The sequence below is a fragment of the Lacerta agilis genome, chromosome 3 (assembly GCF_009819535.1).
Source record: "Lacerta agilis isolate rLacAgi1 chromosome 3, rLacAgi1.pri, whole genome shotgun sequence".
Classification (NCBI taxonomy): Eukaryota; Metazoa; Chordata; class Lepidosauria; order Squamata; family Lacertidae; genus Lacerta; species Lacerta agilis.
The window spans coordinates 107550336-107570527 of record NC_046314.1 but is presented as its reverse complement, the minus strand read 5'-3'; the positions used below and the strand labels follow the sequence as shown (position 1 = coordinate 107570527).

At 43.7% G+C, this 20192-nt stretch overlaps 1 protein-coding gene across 6 annotated transcripts in view; it reads left to right on the top strand.

Annotated features, from left to right (window-relative positions):
• RTN4 (reticulon 4) overlaps positions 1-20192 on the top strand; it is a 58577-nt gene that overhangs the window by 26187 nt on the left and 12198 nt on the right. For 4 of the 6 annotated variants that reach the window (XM_033145094.1, XM_033145095.1, XM_033145096.1 and 1 more), the window contains 2 exons: positions 18380-18587; positions 19930-20068. In XM_033145094.1, the coding sequence (XP_033000985.1) occupies positions 18380-18587; positions 19930-20068 (347 nt within the window). Of the gene's footprint in view, positions 1-10441; positions 10645-15485; positions 15607-18379; positions 18588-19929; positions 20069-20192 lie in introns of those variants that run through there. The other 2 variants (XM_033145097.1, XM_033145098.1) reach the window with 2 other exon arrangements.

Below are 20192 nucleotides of genomic sequence, written 5' to 3'. Positions count from 1 at the left end.
GGCGGGGGGCGCCAGAAGGTGGTTCGCCTAGGGCGCAAGAAGCCCTAGCACTGGTCCTGCCAGGAAGTATCATCTTCAGACAACTGAAAAGGGGCTTCCAGGTTTATTTGGAAGCTATTTTTGAGTCTTCTTTGGTGCATGTTTCGCTTTAGTTTTTCTATGCAGATTCAGACAATGGAGAAGGTACAGTTTGGTTCATTTTGAATCTTGTTTTTCACCCCTTTCCTGGGAAAGAAGTAATAGTTGCCCAGAGAAAATATTGAGAAAACCCAATATTTTAGTGTACCTATGACTGTACAATAGCATATCTGAAGGGTTTTATTAGATAGGTGAGGGAAAATAATTAACTATATTTTATCCACCTACAGACCCAAGTGTGTGGGTTAGCAGACGAAAAGTTCAGCTTACTGCTTGTGTTTTAAAAGCATGGGTCTGAACAAAGTTCAAATCCCATCTTATGCAGTCCAATTGAAAGCATAAATATTAGCTATTAGGCCAATCTCCCACTTTGTTACCCCATTTTACTCACAGGCAAGCGTTCATCCTTAGCTGCAACAGCATTAAAAGTAAATGCAGGTAAAAATACTCGTGTTCACAGCGAAAACAGCTTCAGGCATGTACCTGATGCTGAAGCGATGGGAGGCATGTCTTCCTGTGATATTACCATGTAAAAAATGGCAAAAAATGTTTTTTGGGGGGCGGGGGAGGCAAGGGATGGGACTGCGAGCCCCCTAGGTGTGTTCCATGGACCCCCAGGAGTCCCCAGACCCCTGATTGGGAACCACTGGTGTAAATGCATAACTGGAGGGGGTGGGTGGGTATTGTGATTGAGAAAACATGGGTTCCACCAGTGCTGCAAAGTAGCCCAGAGTTCCTGGACTAATGCTGCTGAGGCACTGGGAAATATACCATATTTTTCGCTCCATAGGACGCTCCGGACCATAGGGCGCACCTCATTTTTAGAGGAGGAAACAAGGGAAAAAATATTTTTCTGGTTTTCCTCCTCTAAAAGCCCTGTTTTGTTTTGTTTTTTGTTTTGTTTTTGAGGATCAGCTAAAAGTTTTGTAGCTTTTTTGCAAAGGGAAAAGCCCTGGGGTTTTGGGTTTTTTTTTTGGAGGATCAGCTAAAGGTTTTGCTGCTGTTTTTGTAAAGGCAAAAGGCCTTTTTTGAGAATCAGCTAAAAGTTTTGCAGCTTTTTTTGCAAAGGGAAAAGCCCTAGGTTTGTTTTTTTTGGTGTTTTTTTTGAGGATCAGCTAAAGGTTTTGCAGCTTTTTTTGCAAAGGGGGAAAAGCAAAGCTCCTTTTGCAAAGGGGGAAAAGCAAAGAGGAAAAGCCCCATTTTTATGGGGTTTAACTCACATTTCTGAAAAATCTTAAGGGAGCCATTTCTACTGTTTCCAGACAGATAATCTAATCAGCCAGTCACATGTTCTGGGGAAACAAACAACCTCCCTCTGCAGCACATTCAACAAAGGAGGGCGGGGCTGAATGGGAGCAGGGACTCTTATCTCTCTCCCGATCTCTAGCTGATCAGCTGCTGAGCGGGGTCCTTTCAACACTCCCTTTTCTCTTTGTAAAATAAAAAGCACAATCTGCTTTTGGCCCCTGGGCAATTCAGCTCCAGGGACCACCATTCGCTCCATAAGACGCACAGGTATTTCCCCTTACTTTTCAGGAGGGAAAAAGTGCGTCTTATGGAGCAAAAAATACGGTAAACCCTGTAGTGCAGTCTAGTATTTCTGTCCAGTTTCTTGGATGTGTTGGGATTTTTAAAAGTGAAATTTGGTGGCGGGTTCTAGGATTATTCTAACAGCAACCTGAGGGGGAGAAGGATTAATTTCCTGCCGGGGGGGGGGGAGATAAGGGGATTCAAGTGGGTGGGTTGCTGCTGCTGATATAAACGCTGAAAAGGAAATATTCATATCAAAGACAAATCCCCCCCTTTTTTTGCTGGAAAAAAAGAGTGACTGTTGACTTCAGCTGATAACATTGTTGTCATTACTGCCAAGTATAGATAGTAAGTAGCTGCAACAAAAGTACACTGCTTGTTTTTCCTCTAACAATTTAAATATTGAATTTATTCAAACATGGGCATCTTGACCCTTGGTTGCTGTAAATCTTAAATCTTTTTTGACCCCTCCCTCCCTCCACTGCATTTGAAATGCCACACCTGGTCTTGCACTAAATGTGGTATCGCCAGCCTGTGGTCAGTTGATCAGAGAGCTACAGTAACACAACTGGTTTACAACTCATGAAATGTTTTGAGTTCTTCGCATGGTTTAGGAGCAGCAGTGGAGGGCAGCAGAGCTCTTGTGTTTAACAACTGTGATGCAGGCAGAAATTCCACAGGTTAAGCCTTTTCTTGTATGGCAATATAATTATGGGAAAAGCTCCTGCTTCCATTATCCCTTGTCAGACATATTTTTTTTTTCTTGCACTGTTTTATTTTGGGAACCTTTGACGCCCCATGCAAAAGAATATAAATTGGATATAATACAAAGTACTATATGCATGTTTTATACACTTCTGTGTCCTCTTTTGCAAGAGGGCAAGAAGACCCAATCCACATGCAGCGAACTGGGCTCTGAAAACACAAAACATACAGGAGCATTTTCTCCATTGCCCCGAAGAATGCTGCTCTGCTGAACCAAGACAGGCTACAGTTGAATAAACTAGTTACAAAAGCAATAATGTGTACTGTACGGTCTGGAATTGCTTTGCATTGGCAGTGTTCAGAGAATTAACAACCCCATACACTGCTTTCTGTTATGGCTGCAGTAAAAAATAGACACTTCCATCTCCGTTTATAATAACTGCAGTTTATCGTAAACTGTGTTGAAAGATTAGTGTAATGTAAACTCTGCTACAATTAGTGAAAGCAACCCTGCTCCTTCCCAACCTTTGGATTGAAGTCTGCTTGTTTCCACTAACTATGGTTAAAATAAAGCAGAGTTTGACCAGGTTCACACAGAACAGCAAGCTGTTGTTAATTACTGCCTTGTGAATTTACAATGTTAAATTGTAGTTTAGGGTTGTATCCAAAGCAGCCCTTTTGTGTTAGCCCAGTTATTCATCTAGCATAGTTGCTTATTAGACATGACTAGGCATTGTCACTTCCCAGGGACTCTCAGACACGAGGTGTTTGCCAGCCCTTTCATGGGAAAACCCTTAACCAGAAATCGAATCTTCCTGCCTTATTAACATTGGACAGGCAGCTATGCTACACTTAGATGCAAGCTGAAACCGGTTTTATTTCAGCAAACATGTTCAGACACATGATTTAGTTATGTGTAGTCTTATCTGTGCATCTTTGACGATAGTTTTATAGTTTACATACACTTCAGAGAGTTTTTCCATTGTTGATTTCTAAATGTTTCTCAGTTAATAAATAATGCTTAGCCAAAAATTTTAGTTTATTAAGCCATAATGTGCGCACGGCATGAGCGTTCATTTGCTTCTTCCTTCCATTAGCAGCTAAACAAAGCAGACTCCGAGCTTAAGTGTGATGTCCAAGCCCAGGATTGTGGTTTTGTTTCACCTAAACAAATCATGATTGCTAAGCCAACAACATGCCATGCATGCATTCACTAGTCAACACATTTTTTAACAACACAGTTAAAACTAACCAGAGATTCGGAGAACAGCACTAAAGCACTCTCCCCACAGCTCTTCAGTGTTCCTTAAACATTCCAGCGTATTAAGTCAGTAGACACCTGTCACTCACTCACAAGGTTAGAAGTACAGCAACCCTCTTCACTGAGGCTACCAAGAAATGGTTGGGGTTCAAAGCGGTAAGGCCGTGAGAGACCTGGGTTCAAATCGCCCATTCAGCTGTGAAGCCCATCAGGTGAATTATGGGGAGGGGTCCATTTTACAGACCGCCTGCCTGCCTAACAAGGGTGATTGTTGAGGATGAAAGAGTAGGCTACCATATTTAGTATCAAATTTAATAAATGACGATACACAAATTTAATAAATAATACAGTGGCATCTCGGGTTACAAACACCTCGGGTTACAAACACTTCGGGTTACAGACTCCGCTAACCCGGAAGTAGTACCTCGGGTTAAGAACTTTACCTCAGGATGAGTACAGAAATCGCCTGCTGGTGGCATGGCGGCAGCGGGAGGCCCAATTAGCTAAAGTGGTACCTCAGGTTAAGAACGGTTTCAGGTTAAGAAAGGACCCCTGGAACTAATTAAGTTTATAACCAGAGGCACCACTGTAATACATTCTACAGCTTTTAAAATGTGTTTGTGGAAATGGGTTAAATTGGCTTGTTTTGGTTTTGTTATGTGTATTGAATTTTTCTGTTGTGAACAGCTCTGGAATCTTCAGCTGGAGGGCAGTATACAAATCTAATAAATAATAATATAATAATAATACCACACATGCACCACCTCATGTCCTTTGGGATAAAAAAAATTGTGACCTAAGTGTGCACTAACTCCACAAATGCCGCAATATAGGGATGGCCTCTCTTTTATCAACCAGCAATCGGCATTCAGAAGCACAGCTGATCTGAACCGAGATATTTCGTTTATTGAAGCTGATATTTAGTGATTGCTTTGTCTTCTGAATAATAAAAATAAAATGTTTATCTAATCTTTGCTCTTCGCCCCAGAGCTTAACTACATTTGTGGGCCATCAATCTGTTTTGTGGTACTGAATTTCTAGGTTAATTAATAATCCAACCGATTATCCAGCTGTAGTATTTATGCTTTCCACAGTGCATAAGTGGCTTTCTGACATTTTTGAAAAGGAAAAGGGAGGCTGCTAGTCGGATTTCTGGTTGAAAACAGCAGTCAGCTGTGTTTTTCTTCCTCATACCAAAAATGTCATCCAAGCACATTCCCTTTCAGTCCCCATGTATAATTTAGGCCCTGCTTAATTAATATTTGAAGGAGTGTCTCAAGTAGTTTCCAGGAAGAAAAGCATTAATATATGCATTAGGAAGGCTGCTTTTCTAAAGGAGGCTCATGTGTTTGCCCCATGAAACCCCCAACTGTGAATTATGGGCTGCATCCAACACAATATCATACTCAGACCCATTGACACCAATGGGTGTAAGTTCATTATGCCAGTTGATTTCAGTGGGTTTACTCGTGAGTTTGACTTCTTTGAATACAACCCGAATTTACTTTGCCTGAACTTCGTCTGTTTGTCTTCTTATTTTTAAGTGGATATGGACATGTGAATTTTATAGAACTGTGTTTTTGAAGGTATGAAGCTAGCTGGAGAGGATTGCTCTCTGAGCTAGAGAACAGTTATAGGTAAATGATGAATAGGGTACATGGCTGGAGAATACAAGGAGAAAGGCAGCCAACTATACCGGATATAAATTTTCTGTCTCTAAAACAATGGAGGATTTTGTAGGTGCTGTTTGCTTATTTTCAATTATATCCACAACTACAGAGACAGCAAGAACTTGAAAAATCTGTAGATAGCATGTATTTCTGTGACACGTATATTCTGTATGGAATTCCACAGAATGTGGAACTACGGAAAACATGCAACCGTTTTAAAAATGTATTTCTCCAAACCAATGCATTACTTTGCAAACTGGGCTGCAACAGCCGTAAACTCTAAACTGCAAGTCTACCTTGCCAATGCGATGGGTGACGGAGCACAGCAATATCTGCAGGGACTCGGATTAGCCAACCCCTTTCCTAGGATTTAAAAGACCCTGGTTGAATATATACAAAAAAAGCTTTGACTTGATGGGGAAAAGACCATAAAGAAAGTGCCAGGCATGGTTCTCTGGGAACCGAGGTGCCACAACCGAAAAGGCCGCCTCTGTTGTAATCTCCGGCCTCTCTTCACATGATGGCAAGGGACCTCAAAAGAGGATCTTTAGGTTCAGGTAGATGGGAAGATGTGATATATTTTAGGGAACCTAGTTTCAAGTCTTAAGAGCCCCAAATTCCCTTTCTTGTGTTGAGTGAGCGTTAGCCTCAGTCCAGAAGACTTAGTAATTGTAGGGTGACCCTAAAGGTGGCTGGGGAGGGTTTGGAAATGAGAAAACTCTGTTCTCCAGCTTTGAGATTCTGAAATAGGCATAGGAGGATTTGAAGGAGCAGGACATTGTTCTCTCCAACTCCCTTCCCAGCCCTATAGAAATGCTGGTGATGTCTGAGTCAACTTGTAATCATTCTTCCACTGCAACTCATCTGTTGAATGTCCATGCTTACTCAAATGCACACTGTGCAGGAGGATATTCTGCCCACATCATCTTCTGTTGGTCATTGCTGTTCTTCTGCTCCCTTCCCTAATGATCCTGGACTTCTCAACAAGAGGGATCTGTGTCCTACTTCTGTAACAATTTGCTGCAATAAATGTTGCTCGTACATTGCATTTTCCTCTGGTGGAGCTTGGAGTTCAATATATTGAGTTTCTGTCCTATCTAGCTTTTCCTGTAACTAAGCAATTGCAAGTCAGTGCCTGTGGCGAGTAGGGCCTTATTGTTGGTGGCCCCCAAATTGTACAGCTTTCTTGCACCAGAAATCTGCATGTTGACCTTCCTTGTTCCTTTTTTAAAGGCCAGCAAAAGCACTTTCCTGTTTTATTTGTTTGGATTTATACCCTGCCTTTCACCCATGGAACTCATAGGTATCCCACATAGATTTCCAGGTTCCCATCTAGGTACTAACCCAGAGCAGCTCATCTTTAGCAAGGTAGCTGAATTATGGACTTTCCATGTACTGAGGCTGTATTTTTTTTAACAGGCATTTCTGGCCGCCCAGAGTGGCTGGGGAGACCCGGCCAGATGGCCGGGGTATAAATAAATAACTATTATTATTATTATTATTATTATAATTATTATTATTATTACTGCTGCAAGGGTACAAGCACCTGTTGTAGGGTAACACTGCCCGATTATGAGTTTTGATTGCTTGATTTGGAAATACTTTTTATTATGCTGCACCCTAATTGAAGTTTGTGTGTAAAAGAGGGCTACTGCTTCTTTGATACCTTTCTCCGGAAATCTGAAATACTCATGGTCATGGCTGGTCTTTTTGCCTAAAATTTAAAAAATGCACCAACTTTCGTCGGAGCTTCTCTGCTTGGTAGCCAATAGGTAATTCTTAATCACCCCAAAAAAGTTCCGATTTACAAGGCTGCCTCACTTTTGTAATGTCGTTCATAAAAAAGCGGCTTTGCTGAATCTGCACCATTAATGCTTTGCTCCTGCCAAGAGCTTGCATTTATTTGAAAAGGGAAATGTATCCACAAGAGCTGTCTTAATGTAGCTTTGTTATCTTGAGAATATTGCCAAGACCGAAAGCAGAGCTCTACAGCCACCTAGTGCCTGCAAAGTGAAAAAGTAGTCTCCACAATTGTATTTTTCACTTGCAAAAGTTTGACAGTTATGAAGCGTTATTTCTGTAGCCTTTCCCTAAATGGCTTTTTATTTTACTCATTTATCGCAGAATTTATATGCTGTTTGATGGCTCCCAAGTCCTCTTCTGGAGTTTATTTTATTTTAAATACTAGAGTTAAGAATCCTAGTAAATCCCCATTGTGATATTTGGACAATTAGCAAATAACATTATGTCCATTTTAAGGCAGGGGAAGCCAGTGTGATGCCTTCAAGATGGCATGGTGGAAGTTGTTGTCCAGCAACATCAGGAGTGCACCACATTGGCTATCCCCATTTTAAGACATCTTTGACACTTTTGCACATGTCATACGATGGTGGCAGCTGTATCTTAGATAAGTGGTGTTCATTCTGTCCTGGATAGCTCCATAACCACTTGGTCCTAAGCAGCGCCGGCCCCCCCATGAGGCAAAGTGAGATGACTGCCTCGGGCAGCAGAATCAACAGCTCTTGTTCCTGAGGCAGATCTTCACTCCCATCTTCTTCCTTTTGTGGTTCGCCTCAGGTGCCAAAATGTCTTGGGCTGGCCCTGGTCCCAAGACAATTTTTTTTTTACAGCTAAGAAACACCATCAGGGAAAGAATAACCCACAAAGATGTTTAGCAGCTGCTTTTAATTGCCCAATCCCCCAGTAGGCTGTAGTATAAGTATATGGTAGTATAGCCACATCCGGGAATATTCTGGCCCCACTCGTCCCAGAGAACCATAGGTTCTGTCCTCTCCATTCTTAATTTTGCAAGCATCCAAAGAACTGAGTGGATGATTAGAAAATTAATCAGAAAGGTAGAGTTTTTCAAACTTTGTTAAGTTCTGCAGTTAACCTGGACCCTAGGCTTTCACGTGTTGGCAAGTAGAACCCACCAAAGATGCCTTTGGGGACAAGGCTTTTACACCAGTGTAGGGTTCATTTGTGTAACATGCTTTTTCACCTGTGCATTCCTAGAATCATGGAGTTGGAAGGGACCCTGAGGGTCATCTAGTTCAACCTCTCCTTACTGCTGCCTTGGTTCGTTGCCTGTCTTCTCCTCTTCCTTGCTCAAGCCCCCACCCTTGGGTGAAAGATTATCCTGCCTTCCACAGGGTTGGACTAGATGACCCTTGTGGGCCTTTCCAACTCTGCAATTCTATGAAGAATTCTGGAAACCTGGTAAGCCATGAATACTGCAAAAACAAAACAAAACTGGGGGAACCCCAAACCCTCCCCCAACCAAAGTAAGGCAACATAACAAAAAAGTGCTGCTGAATATTGCATGGTTCTGCACAAGTGTTAGGCAAATTCCTATTTTTGTGCTGCGTGTGGCATCTACAACCCTTGTAAATTCTAGTTTGAGGATAGGGTTGAAAATGCATAGTAGTCAATCCCTGATGCCAGGTATATGGTGGTGGGGGCAGGACCCCACTAGCTATGGCATGCAACTTCAATATTCTGGTTAGCTCCTTCCCTTTTTATCTAGCTGAATAAAATGTGAATCTGCCCAGTTCTGTACAAAACCTCTACTTTTTCTTGGCACAAGTAAGTGCTGAGCCTTTGCATTAGTCACACTTCCAGGCTTTTCTCTGCAGCAGCCACGAGGACTAGACGCTTGCCCTCCAGTTCTAAATCACTGCACTGCATTTGGGAACCTGCCCACACTGCTGCTGCAGTGCCATGCACTGCTGCAGCACCGGCGTGGCTTTGCTGTCATAGCTTTTGGTGTACCCCAACTCTAGATGTTGAACCAGGAAATTCATGGTGTCGGTTCAGATAAATTCTGGTGGGGCTGGGTTTTAAAACAAAGCAAACGAAAAGCCCTTGCGTATTGTCATCGGAAATACTTATTGCAAACACTGATTGAGGATTGGCTGGCGTGCTCTGCAAATCCTTCCAAACTGCGTGGAGAGGTGGCAAGCCAAATTGTGGTCTGAGGAGGAGCAGCAGCGCACACAAGCCAGCTGACCAGATGCACAGTTCTACCTTAAAAAAAGAGAACCATTTTAAGGTGGCCGGCTTAGGTACACAGCAGCCAAAAATTTGGCTCCCTGCAATTTTAGCACCAACATAGTCAAAAGTACTTAAAAAAAATAGAACCTGGAAATTGATCCATGCCATATGCCAATCAGTAATTGGGCATCTGTAAAATACAGTCATACCTCCGCTTACTTATCCCTCCGGTTACGTAAACTTCAGGATACGTAAGGGGCAAACCAGGAAGTAGATTTCCAGGTTTTTGCCACATGCGCAGAAGCGCTCTACCGCCCCGTGTGTGTGCGCAGAAGCGGTCCCTCCGGTTGCGGAAACCTCGGGATCCGACCGGAGCCCCGGAACAGATCCCATCTGCAACTGGAGGTACCACTGTATCTGCAAAGACTGAAAGCTGATGCAGCGTAAGAATAGTTTGCAATGGAGCAAGTCCCCCGGTACATATTTCACCTCTGTCGTGAACTCACTCGATGGGCTTCGACCGGGTGTGGGGAACCCTTGGCCCTCCAGGTGTGACTGAATTGCAGCTCCCATCATCTCTAGCCTTCAGCCATGCTTGCTAAGGCTGAAAGGAAGCCGTAGCTCAGCAACATCTACAGGGTCAAAGGCTCACCACACTTGGCTTAGGCTAATCGCTGCAGGGCCTACCTTACAGGGAGGTGGTAACTATGGTTAAGTGTTTTGAATACTTGAAATGCAGTACATAAATGTATTATTTGCCTGCATGCATTTACTGGGCTTATATTTTCATTTAGACCATGTATTATTTTCACCTTGGGTCCTTTCTTGCTGCCTGTAAGACCTTTTTGCCCTGGTGCGATTTTGTTTTACCCCGCGATGCTCCCTAACGATCTAGCAACCCACGAGTTATTTGGATATACACAGTATTAAAAAAAAGCTGTGTGTGTGTGTGTGTTCGTTCTGTATTGCAGCGTCAGTCTTCTTTCCCCTTGGGCCCCCCCCCCATCCGTTTTTTGGTACCGGCAGCAAGCAAACCGGTTGCCACGGTAAGCAGATTGAACCGAGGAATTAGCGCGGGGAATATCAGTAGCCTAGTTACAGATTGCACTGCGTCAGTCTGCTCCACACCCAGAAGACAGTCAGGTGACTTAAGTCCTGCAGCAGCCGTGCAGCAGGCAAGAGACTGCAGACCTCTGCTGGAGGAAGCCTGATGTGTCATCTCTCTGGGTGCTTTATTTCTCCAACTGCAGCCTTTCCATTGGTATGCATAATTGATAATCCCAGCTGGAGGGGCAGATCCATTGTGAAGAGAGATGGACAGCCAGCCGAGCAATTGGAAGGATAAGGGTATTTGCAGTTTTACTGTCAATTCTTTTAAAGATGCTGTGGGTTGCCCTCTGTACAAAAGAGGATTATAGTGTGCGGTTTTTCCCCCCTAGAGGAGCAATTTTTCTAGGAATGGGCATGAGAGCTAATGGCAAGAGTGTAGAGAGGGTCCTTCAGAAGATCAGCGATGAGGAATATCTAAATATGGGGGAGCATGGGGCGGGGGAGGGGTCATTTGCCTGACGGCTCTGAATGTTTTAGTGGATTAAGCCCTTGCCATCTGACGGCACAGGACAGCTTGCCTTTCGTATGTCCTGGTTGTACAAATGTCAGGGCCAGCTTCCATTTAGCTGATGTACTGGCTCGGAGAGAGAGAAAGGAGCTTTTCTAATAATAATTTTAAAAACCCCAACCCAACAAATGCTGCTAGTGGTTAATGTAATGTAGTTTGCTAAAGTAATGGGCTTTCACCTCTGGATACAGTGACGTCCTTTTACAAAGCAGAGGTAAAGTCCAGCAATACAGTTTCAAGTCTCCCTTGTCTTCACAGCCTCTCTCATTCCTCACTTTGTGACGCTATTTTTAGTTGGTCGTCTTAATGTTTGATCTCTCTCTCTCTCTCTCTCTCTCTCTCTCTCTCTCTCTCTCTCTCTCTCTCTGTGTGTTTCCCATGATTTACAAAACTGTTTACCTGCCTTTTAATTGCAAAATCGGCATTGCCAATCCGAAGCACGCTGGGGTAAAATAAATACCTATAGTTAAAACGGTTGACCTTCACCCCTGCAGCCACTGTTCTTTGTAATCTCTTGTGTTGTGAAACTGTAAGAATTTTAAGTCTGTGCCGCACATTTAAGCTTTGGGTTGTGCCAGTAGAACAAAACAGCCCCCCCCCCCAAGGTTTTAATCCAGCTATCCAAAGCAATACTTTTCTTAAAGGGGTTGAGTGTGCGATGATGGGACAACCCAGCCAGTCTGATACAGAGTCCAAGGTCCACAATTGGGTTTTTCAAAAGCTTATGTATGTACGTTGCTTTCAGAATTTGCTTCAGTCATGCTCTCTCCATCCAACTCTTGAAGTGTTTGGAGTCGCCAAGTGTGGATGGATGCATGTTTTATGCAGAGTCAAACTATTGGTCCCTACAGCCCACTGTTGCTTGCTTGGCTTGGCTGTGGCACTCTCTCCCTCACATGTGCCAAGCTTGCAGTGACCAACAAATTGCTACTACTTCCCTTTTGGTGATGTATGCAATCCCATTCTTGGCAAGCACGGGTTACATTGGGTGGCGGATTAAAATTGCATCGTTCTAATGAGGTAGGAAGCTTTTGTTTTAAGAATTAAGGAAGCAAAGTCTTATCCAGAGGGATGGATTTCCCATGCTCAGATCCAGTGCATATGACACACATAAACTTCATGGGGATTGTGCTGATCCTCACCAGTCCAAATGGCAGAAGCAGGCTTAGTTTGGTCAGCAGGGTGCGTAGCTCGGTTAAGGGGCTGCCATTTTCCCTTTTCTCTGTGATGCTTCCTCCATTTCTGGTTTAGTGCTGAAATCATGCAAGCTGCCACCTGTAGAGAGCTTAAAGCCAACCTCCTTACCCCTTTCAGCACTTTACAAATGTTTTTTTTCTTTCCCCTTTGACTTCCATTGCCATGGCCGCCATTTTGTTTGAAGGCCAAATGAGGCCTTAGACCAGCCTTTGGCCACCTGGTGCTTTCCAGATTTTATTTATTTTTTTGGATCACAACTCCCATCAGCCCCAGCCAGCACAGCTGATGGGACTTGTAGTCCAAAACACAAGGGAGGGCATCAGGTTGGCAAACACCAGGTTGGATGGTTTGTTGACTTAAGAGAGGTTGCACTGTCCTTGGTTACTACTTGGGTGAATGAATACTCTGCCGCAAGGAGGTAGCTTCCTCAGCTACACTAGAGAAAGGAGGAGGGAAGGCCTGTAAATGGATTAGTGTAGGCCCGTGCCAGTACAGACACACACAGGTCGCAATGCTTCCCCACACACTTCCTCACAAGAAAGCCTTGTGGGCAATTAATGAAACAAGTCTCAAATCAGCAGCTTAGGATGTCCCCATCTTTCCCCACCCCCTAAAGGAGAAGGACACCCTTTTCAAAGTTTTTTATCATGAGCATTAAGACTCTCCTTTTGATTACTTGGCTGAATAATTCAGAGCTGGTATATGGGTTGGGGTCTACCAACATAAAATCGTAGAATTGTAGAGTTGGAAGGGACAACAAAGACCATCTACTCCACCCGCCTACAATGCAGGAATCTTTTACCCAGTGCTTTTTTTCTGGGGGGGGATGCAGGGGTACACATACCCCTAAATGTTTGGCCTCATTGAGAGGAAGTATTTCAGTATGAGTAGGAAAACGAGAGTACCCCTAAACATTTTTTTTAAAGAAAAAAAAAGCACTTCTTTTACCCAACGCGTGGCTCGAACCCATGGCCCTGAGATTAAGAGCCTGGATTAACACCTGGAACAAGTAATTGTTTGATAAATAACAAATGCCCAGTAATAGTTCTATTGTCCCAACTCACGGGTTCTCCAAACTGTGGTCTGTGGACCACCAGTGGTGTCCAGCTTCATTCAGGTGGCCCACAACATGCCTGTAGATTTGTGGCTGAAGATGAGAGAGAAGGCGCATCCGTTGCGTTAAATATTTGTATTAATTTTAAATTGTATTTTATTGCCCCTTTTATTGTACAGTGGTACCTCAGGTTACAGACACTTCAGGTTACAGACACTTCAGGTTACAGACTCCACTAACCCAGAAATGGTACCTTGGGTTAAGGACTTTGCTTCAGGATGAGAACAGAAATGACACGGCGCGGTGGCAGCAGGAGACCCCATTAGCTAAAGTGGTACCTCAGGTCAAGAACAGTTTCAGGTTAAGAACGGACCTTCAGAACGAATAAAGTTTTTAACTTGAGGTACCACTGTATTGTATGTTTTGCATTTATTGCAGCGCAATAAAATGCAGAATGTGTAAGAAATAAAAGCAACACATATGCAATGGGAACCCGCACAGTGCCTTGCAATTGCTGTAACAGGCAGAAAATTCAATAGGTGGTCCGCCAAGACCCTCAGTGGCCTGTCAGTTGGTCCATGAGGAGGAGAGTTTGGAAACCACTGCCCTAACATGATATAATTGACACCCGCTTCTTTATAGCTACCATAACCTTGATGTCTGTAGTAGTCCTCCTCTTTCCCTGCTCTTTAGTAGTCCTCCTCTTCCCTCTTTCTCTTCCCATCATACTCCCCCCTTCTCTTCACTCCCTCCCACCAAAGTTTCCTAAAAAGAGCTTCACTTAATCTGGCGCAAGTGAACCTTTGGTAAATAGCCTCTTGAAACTGAAACTCCTGCATGAAGGGGTTGCGAGGAAGAGGGACATTTCTCTGTCGCATGGATACTCTGGGCCATACTGGTGACACCCCAGAGATAACTTTGGATCCAAACAGGTGTTGCACAAGCATCCCCCTCTCTCTGGCTCACATTCCCAAGCTAAAGTATATTTTTAAGAGAAGCTGGCGCTGCGCCCGATTCCCCAGCTGTGTTTTGTTTGGCTAATGTTTTAGGCTTGGGTGATAGGCGGGGGGCACCTGTCGGACAAGATCCAAAGGGCTGTGCAAAGACAGCAGCTTCCTCTTCTTTTCTGCCAGGAGATGTGCCCATGCATCCGTGCTATGTGCACGCAGAGCTCCACTCCCTGGCCAAAGAGGAGAACGTGAATTTCAAGAGCCTGCATGCAAAAAAAGCTGTAGGGCCAAATTAGGCATGGCATTAATTGGACGAATGCCATTAGCGTGGATTTTTTTTTTTTAAGAAAATGTAAATAGCTGCATCAAGGAGCCCTTAGTTGCACAGTTGAACTCTGCCTCTCCCTTACTATTGTCCCGACAATGCCGCCACCCCAATGCTATTTTCATTTGGAGTGATGTCCCTAGTACAGCCCTGCCTCTTTGCCCAACCCCTTGAGGTGAGCCTACGCTTGGTAATGGAGTCTGTGCTTGCACTTGGAAGGATATATTGCTTGGTGGGTATATTCCTCCTTGGTGGATAGATTGCTCCTCATGTTCTTGAAATTCTGGCAATTTGCTGCACGACCGAAAAAAATCCTACATTTATTTGTTTTTGTTTACTTAATTTAAACATTTATAAACGCTTTCCCAACAAATTGATCCAAAGCGGTGTACAACAAAGGAACAAAAAGGTTATTAGCCTGTTCTTAAAACATCAGTATCTTCAGGTTATTAGAAATGAATTATAGTGACCTGTAGTATTCTCCAGATTCTCGTTTTCCAAAGAAGGAAAGGAGAAAAATGTTGGTTGGTTAGCACACCTTTCATAGAAATTTGCCTATATATGAAGAAGAAGAACACCCCTTTTAACTGTCTTAGAGTTACCAAAAAATGCTTGTTTAAAAGCTGCAAAACGTCCACTCTTTCCCAAGCTGGTTCCCAGTTCCCACCCTGATGCACTCTTGTCAGATATGGAACTCGTCCAAAAGCAACGCTGCAATTGCAGCCCTCTAACAAAATATTTGCTTCTCTTAAATACCATTCAGAGAACTAAACAAGAAGGAGAGCATATGGACGGTGTTACAACCTCTTTCTCCTCAAATATATATATACCTTTTATGTGGTTCCCCCCTGCCCTGTTGTTAAAGGAATGCCGTTTGACTACCGTAGCTGCCTCTGTCTAAAATCTAAATGTAGAACGTAGCATATAGCTGCAAACATATGTTCTGCATTCCAAGGAATTACAGGGGAAACGGCCATTGGACGAGGGCTTAAAATACTGTGTGGTAGTCTGGGGTGTTCCTAACTGTGTATCAGCGAGGCTGCAGGCAGTTGCGTATATCAGATGACCTTTTGAGTGCCCTAGCAGGAAGTGGAAAGGTTTGCTAGTCAGCTGTGCAAAATCTGAGTGCATGCAGGCAACCCTGGCAAGATGGATGCCAGAAGTGGTGAGTATGTCGAGGCTTGCGTTGCTGCGAGCTCTTGCATTTAATGTTTGGTTTGCACTCGGAGACAGTGTGGTTTGGTGTGCATTTTATTTAATTCTCTAGTGGAGGGGAGAATGTTCAGGATAGACACAGAATCCTTATTTTGTGCAGCAGCTGCAGTTGGCATTCCAGAGTTGTGCAGTGCTTTTTTTTTTTTTTAAGGGTTTTAATAGGAAGACTGCAGAGCTCTGACTTATCCAGACAGTTGCATTAAAAGCAAAGGAAAGATTGTAACTGGATGAGCTGCGTATGCGAGGCACTGTGCTAGCATTGCTATTTTTAGATTCACCAAGTGATAGTCCTTGTGCTTACCAAATGTAGTCAGACATTTGCTTTGGAATAGGTACTGGGTTTTGTTTTGTTCTTTGAAGGGCAGAAATTGTAGATCCTTTACGTTTGAAATGCATTTGCCTCTGGGTAGGTGGCTGTTCAGAATACCCTTCTGTGTGTCTCTGGCAGTGGATACGTTTGGCTTTCATTTTAAAGGGAAGCAAAAGGCAGTTTGCCTTGTACGTATTACTCAAGAACTGTACCAGTTGTGACCTAGAAAACGACTGTAATGTAATTGTTGGTCTTGAGTAAAATTAAAAAACTAAAAACTAAAAACTAAAAAACCCCCCGCTGAGTTTAAATGTTTATGCACAGCACACACAGGCTTGTATTTTGGGATTTGTGACTTAAGCTATAGGAGATAATGGCAGAAAAAAACAAACCATTGACATATATATATACACAAACTGGTTCAAGGCACTCAGTGGCTGCTTTCAGACATAATACTAAACCATGGTTGCATGTTACAGAAGTAAGCTGCAGCCAGTCTCAGGTTTCTCGCTATTCCCCTCCCTATCTACCGCACGCCCCAGAGGAGGACTTTGGCATGGACTACTTTCGGTTTCCTTTAATCTCTGTTCGTTGCATTAGAGCCTGGGATTGTGGTTCGTCGCTAATTATGGTCAGTTTCAAACAAGATAACTTCAAACTATGGTTACTGAAGCTGGCTTGTTTAAGGGCAGCTACAGGCTGCAGCTCTTGTCATGTAGAACTCGGTTTAGTGTTGTGTCCAAACACAGCCATTGGCTTCCTCCGTATTTCCCCGAGTTAATTTGTTGACCAGGTGTGTTTGGAATCATCGGGGAGGAGTTCTGGACATGGTGGCACAGAAACATTTTTAATAAACAGAAACAAAACATTCAGTGTGACAAAATCCTCTGGAGAAAATTGGACCTGTTCCTTTAAACATTGTCTAATTTAAATAATGGAATGATTCCAATATTTGAGGCTTTCCTTTAACTGTAGTCAAATGTGTTTGGGATATCACTGACACTTTTACACGTTGTCAAGAAAAACAAAACAGAAGCATAATTGATGGCACTGCCGTGACACACAGAGAGCCATCAGTGACACTCTTCCCCATTTCCTCTTTCAGCTCTATGCACTTTGCAAGGCTCAATTTAATTCTTCTGGGTCCGACTTTTACTCAAGATTGCTTGGAAAAGTGAAATGAGCCTATGCATGACTTCTGTTTCTCTGTTTCGCGGGTGGCCAGAGGGAGTGGTGCCTGTGGTTCAAAAATACAAATGTGGCCAAGGGCCTGTCCCTGGGCTACATGATTCCTGAATTTAATATCCAATGTGGCATTCCATACTATATTCTATACTTTGGGGTTGCTGAACTCTGCTGTATGCTGCTGCAGTGGAAGAGAATAAAGTGGTAGGAATGTAGTATTCAATATGCCAAATATGGTTTGCAGATTATTATTATTTTGTTACATTTGTGTTCCACACCTCTTCCCAAGAGCCTAGAACTGTGTATTAGCCCGTAGAACAGCCCAGCTGTATCCTCTTAGGTGGGGAAGACTACAGAGTGAGTGCCATGTGAGATTTGAACTGCAGTTTCCCCTGTCCATGGTTCTGTTTGCCATAACTCATGGTGGGCTTCATGACTTGGTGAGTGGGTTTAGACCTGGCTCTCCCCATGTGCAAACAGAGCACTCTCTTCCTTATACCGTATTTTTGCATAAGGGTGTTGTCGCTAATATATTTCTGTCTGCCCCGTGAGATAAGACCTGTTGGAAGTTGTATCCATTGTGTTTTGGCCTTGATGATGGAAGCCTGTTGTGCTGCTAGGACAGGAAAGCAGCCTCGTTCTTGAGAAAAGCAGTTTCGAAAAAACCCCATCCGTACACTGCTAGTGCCAGCCTGCTTATTCCGATTCCTGGGAACCACAAGCCCAAATGAGCATCACTGCGCTGTGCTTGCTGCCTTCACCAAACCCATAACAAGTGGCAACTTATATTGCTGTGGTGGCGAGTGCGTTCCCCTTCTGCTCACCTGGGGCCAAGTGGTCTCTTCCTGAAGGAGCAGGTGAGAGAGAAATTATACTCCAGGCCTGGTGGGGGCAGCACCAACCTCACCAGGGTTAAGGTGCTTCTTTGGCTTGTCTGTTATCGCAGCGGCATATGAGGAAAAGCAAGCCCTGTACTGTTGTTCTGACTTCCGCTTAAACAGGATCTGTTTACTTTTCTGAGCCATCGTGGTGTTCGACACTGCACACGTACTAAATTTCCGTGGGAAAATCGCCAACGTTCGATGCATGAGTGTGTTTTTATCTCTGCATGTGTGTTAGAAGTGCATTCATATATACATTGTGTGTTTGCGTGTAAAAGAAAAAGAAAAGTTGGGGCTGTATTGCTCTGACAATGTCTTCTAATCTCCTTTCTCTTAAATCTCTCTAGTTGTTGACCTCCTTTACTGGCGAGACGTTAAGAAGACGGGCGTGGTGTTTGGAGCCAGCTTGTTCCTGCTGCTGTCATTAACGGTGTTCAGTATTGTGAGTGTGGTCGCTTACATTGCCTTGGTCCTCCTGTCAGTGACCATCAGTTTTAGGATATACAAGGGAGTTATCCAGGCAATCCAGAAGTCTGAGGAAGGCCACCCATTTAGGTGAGTGCGTCACCCTACCCACAGTCACTTGTTAAGGGGAGAGGATATGAGGATGTGATACACTCCCCTCCAAGCAAGACTTTGTTTTGCCCTTACCAGCACTGATTCTTTTGTATACCACATATCTGTAGGAATCCTTGCTCAAGGCGGTTCACATCAATAACGTACAAAATTCACTAATAGGTGCAAGGCATAAAACAACATTCAAATAGCCTTATAAACAATTAACTAACCCAGAGGTCGGCAAGGTTCACCCAGGTAGGTTTGGATCCTAAGGCATTTATCATAATTTCACAATGCACTTCGGTACAGTGACGTTTCATTACACTATATTGCATTGGTATGGTATATGAATAATTTCATCATCCTTGGCCGTTTGAGAAGCATTGGAGCCTACATAGCCAACAGTGAACCATCTCAGAAGCAATGCCACCACTTTTGAATTGGGCAGTAGCGAAACCTGCGGTAGATTTAAGATCAGGTATCTTTCACGGCAAGAAAAGCATCGTGCGAGCAAAATCGGCAAACGCTACATGCCTGTCTAAGGAGCATCTTGAAAACTTCCAAGGATGCCACATTTCTGCAAATAGGATAAAACGGGAGGAATTTGACATTGTGCTAAAGTGGTGGTTCCATCAGGGCAAACATTTTAGCTTGCTAAATGCAACAGTCCCCCTTCTCCTCCTGCTGTGTTCTCTCCTGGGGGTTCTCCTAACCCCCAGAGGCAATTTTGGAAGGCTGGGCTGGGCTGGGATGAAGCATTTATTTTCCCTTTTAAAATATTTAAAGTATGTTGGGCTGATTGGCAAGGGGTTAGTGGGATGAAAGTAGAACTTGGAGGGTTGTGATATTCTGGGAAGTGGGTTTGCTTAATGCAGTGAAGCTGTGGGAGTGTTGTTGTTTTTTGTTTGTTTCAAAACAAAGGCTCTTCTTTGGACTGAGTAGGACATCATCTCCAGTTATACCTAAGCCAAAAAGACATTTGATTTTAGTTGCCAAGCATGCCTTTCTGTGTGCAAAAAGGCACAGTCTTTTTTTTTTCCTTTACCTTTCGTTGACCTGCTTTAAGTGGCCAGACATTTGTTTCTACCATTTAAGTGCACTTTAATGAACTAATTGTGCCGGTTCTTGGAAAGACCTGGGGTTTTAAGCGCGGCAGCTTCACTGCTGTGAATAAATTACAGAGCGCCTCACGCTTGGGTCTTTGTCCATCTGTACCAATTCTTGAGCACCATGACCTTCCCTGTTGTTTCTCCACTGTGCTCTGGCTGAGAGCTAGGAGACCTCGAAGAATCTCGGGCTGCCAAGTCGAATGTTATGAACGCCGCTTTCCCTCTTTTAGGGCTTACTTGGACAAAGATGTCGCTGTGTCTGAGGAGCTTGTGCAAAAATACAGCCATATGGTACTTGGCCACTTCAACAACACAGTTAAGGAGCTCAGACGCCTCTTCCTAGTGGATGACTTGGTGGATTCGCTAAAGGTAAGAGACTTCCATTATTTTCAACCTTTCCGGAGTATATACTCGCAGAAAGGGAGGGAATCTCGTCCAGGTTGACCCGAAGGACCACCTGGTGTTTGCCATATGCAATAAAGCATGTGAGGCA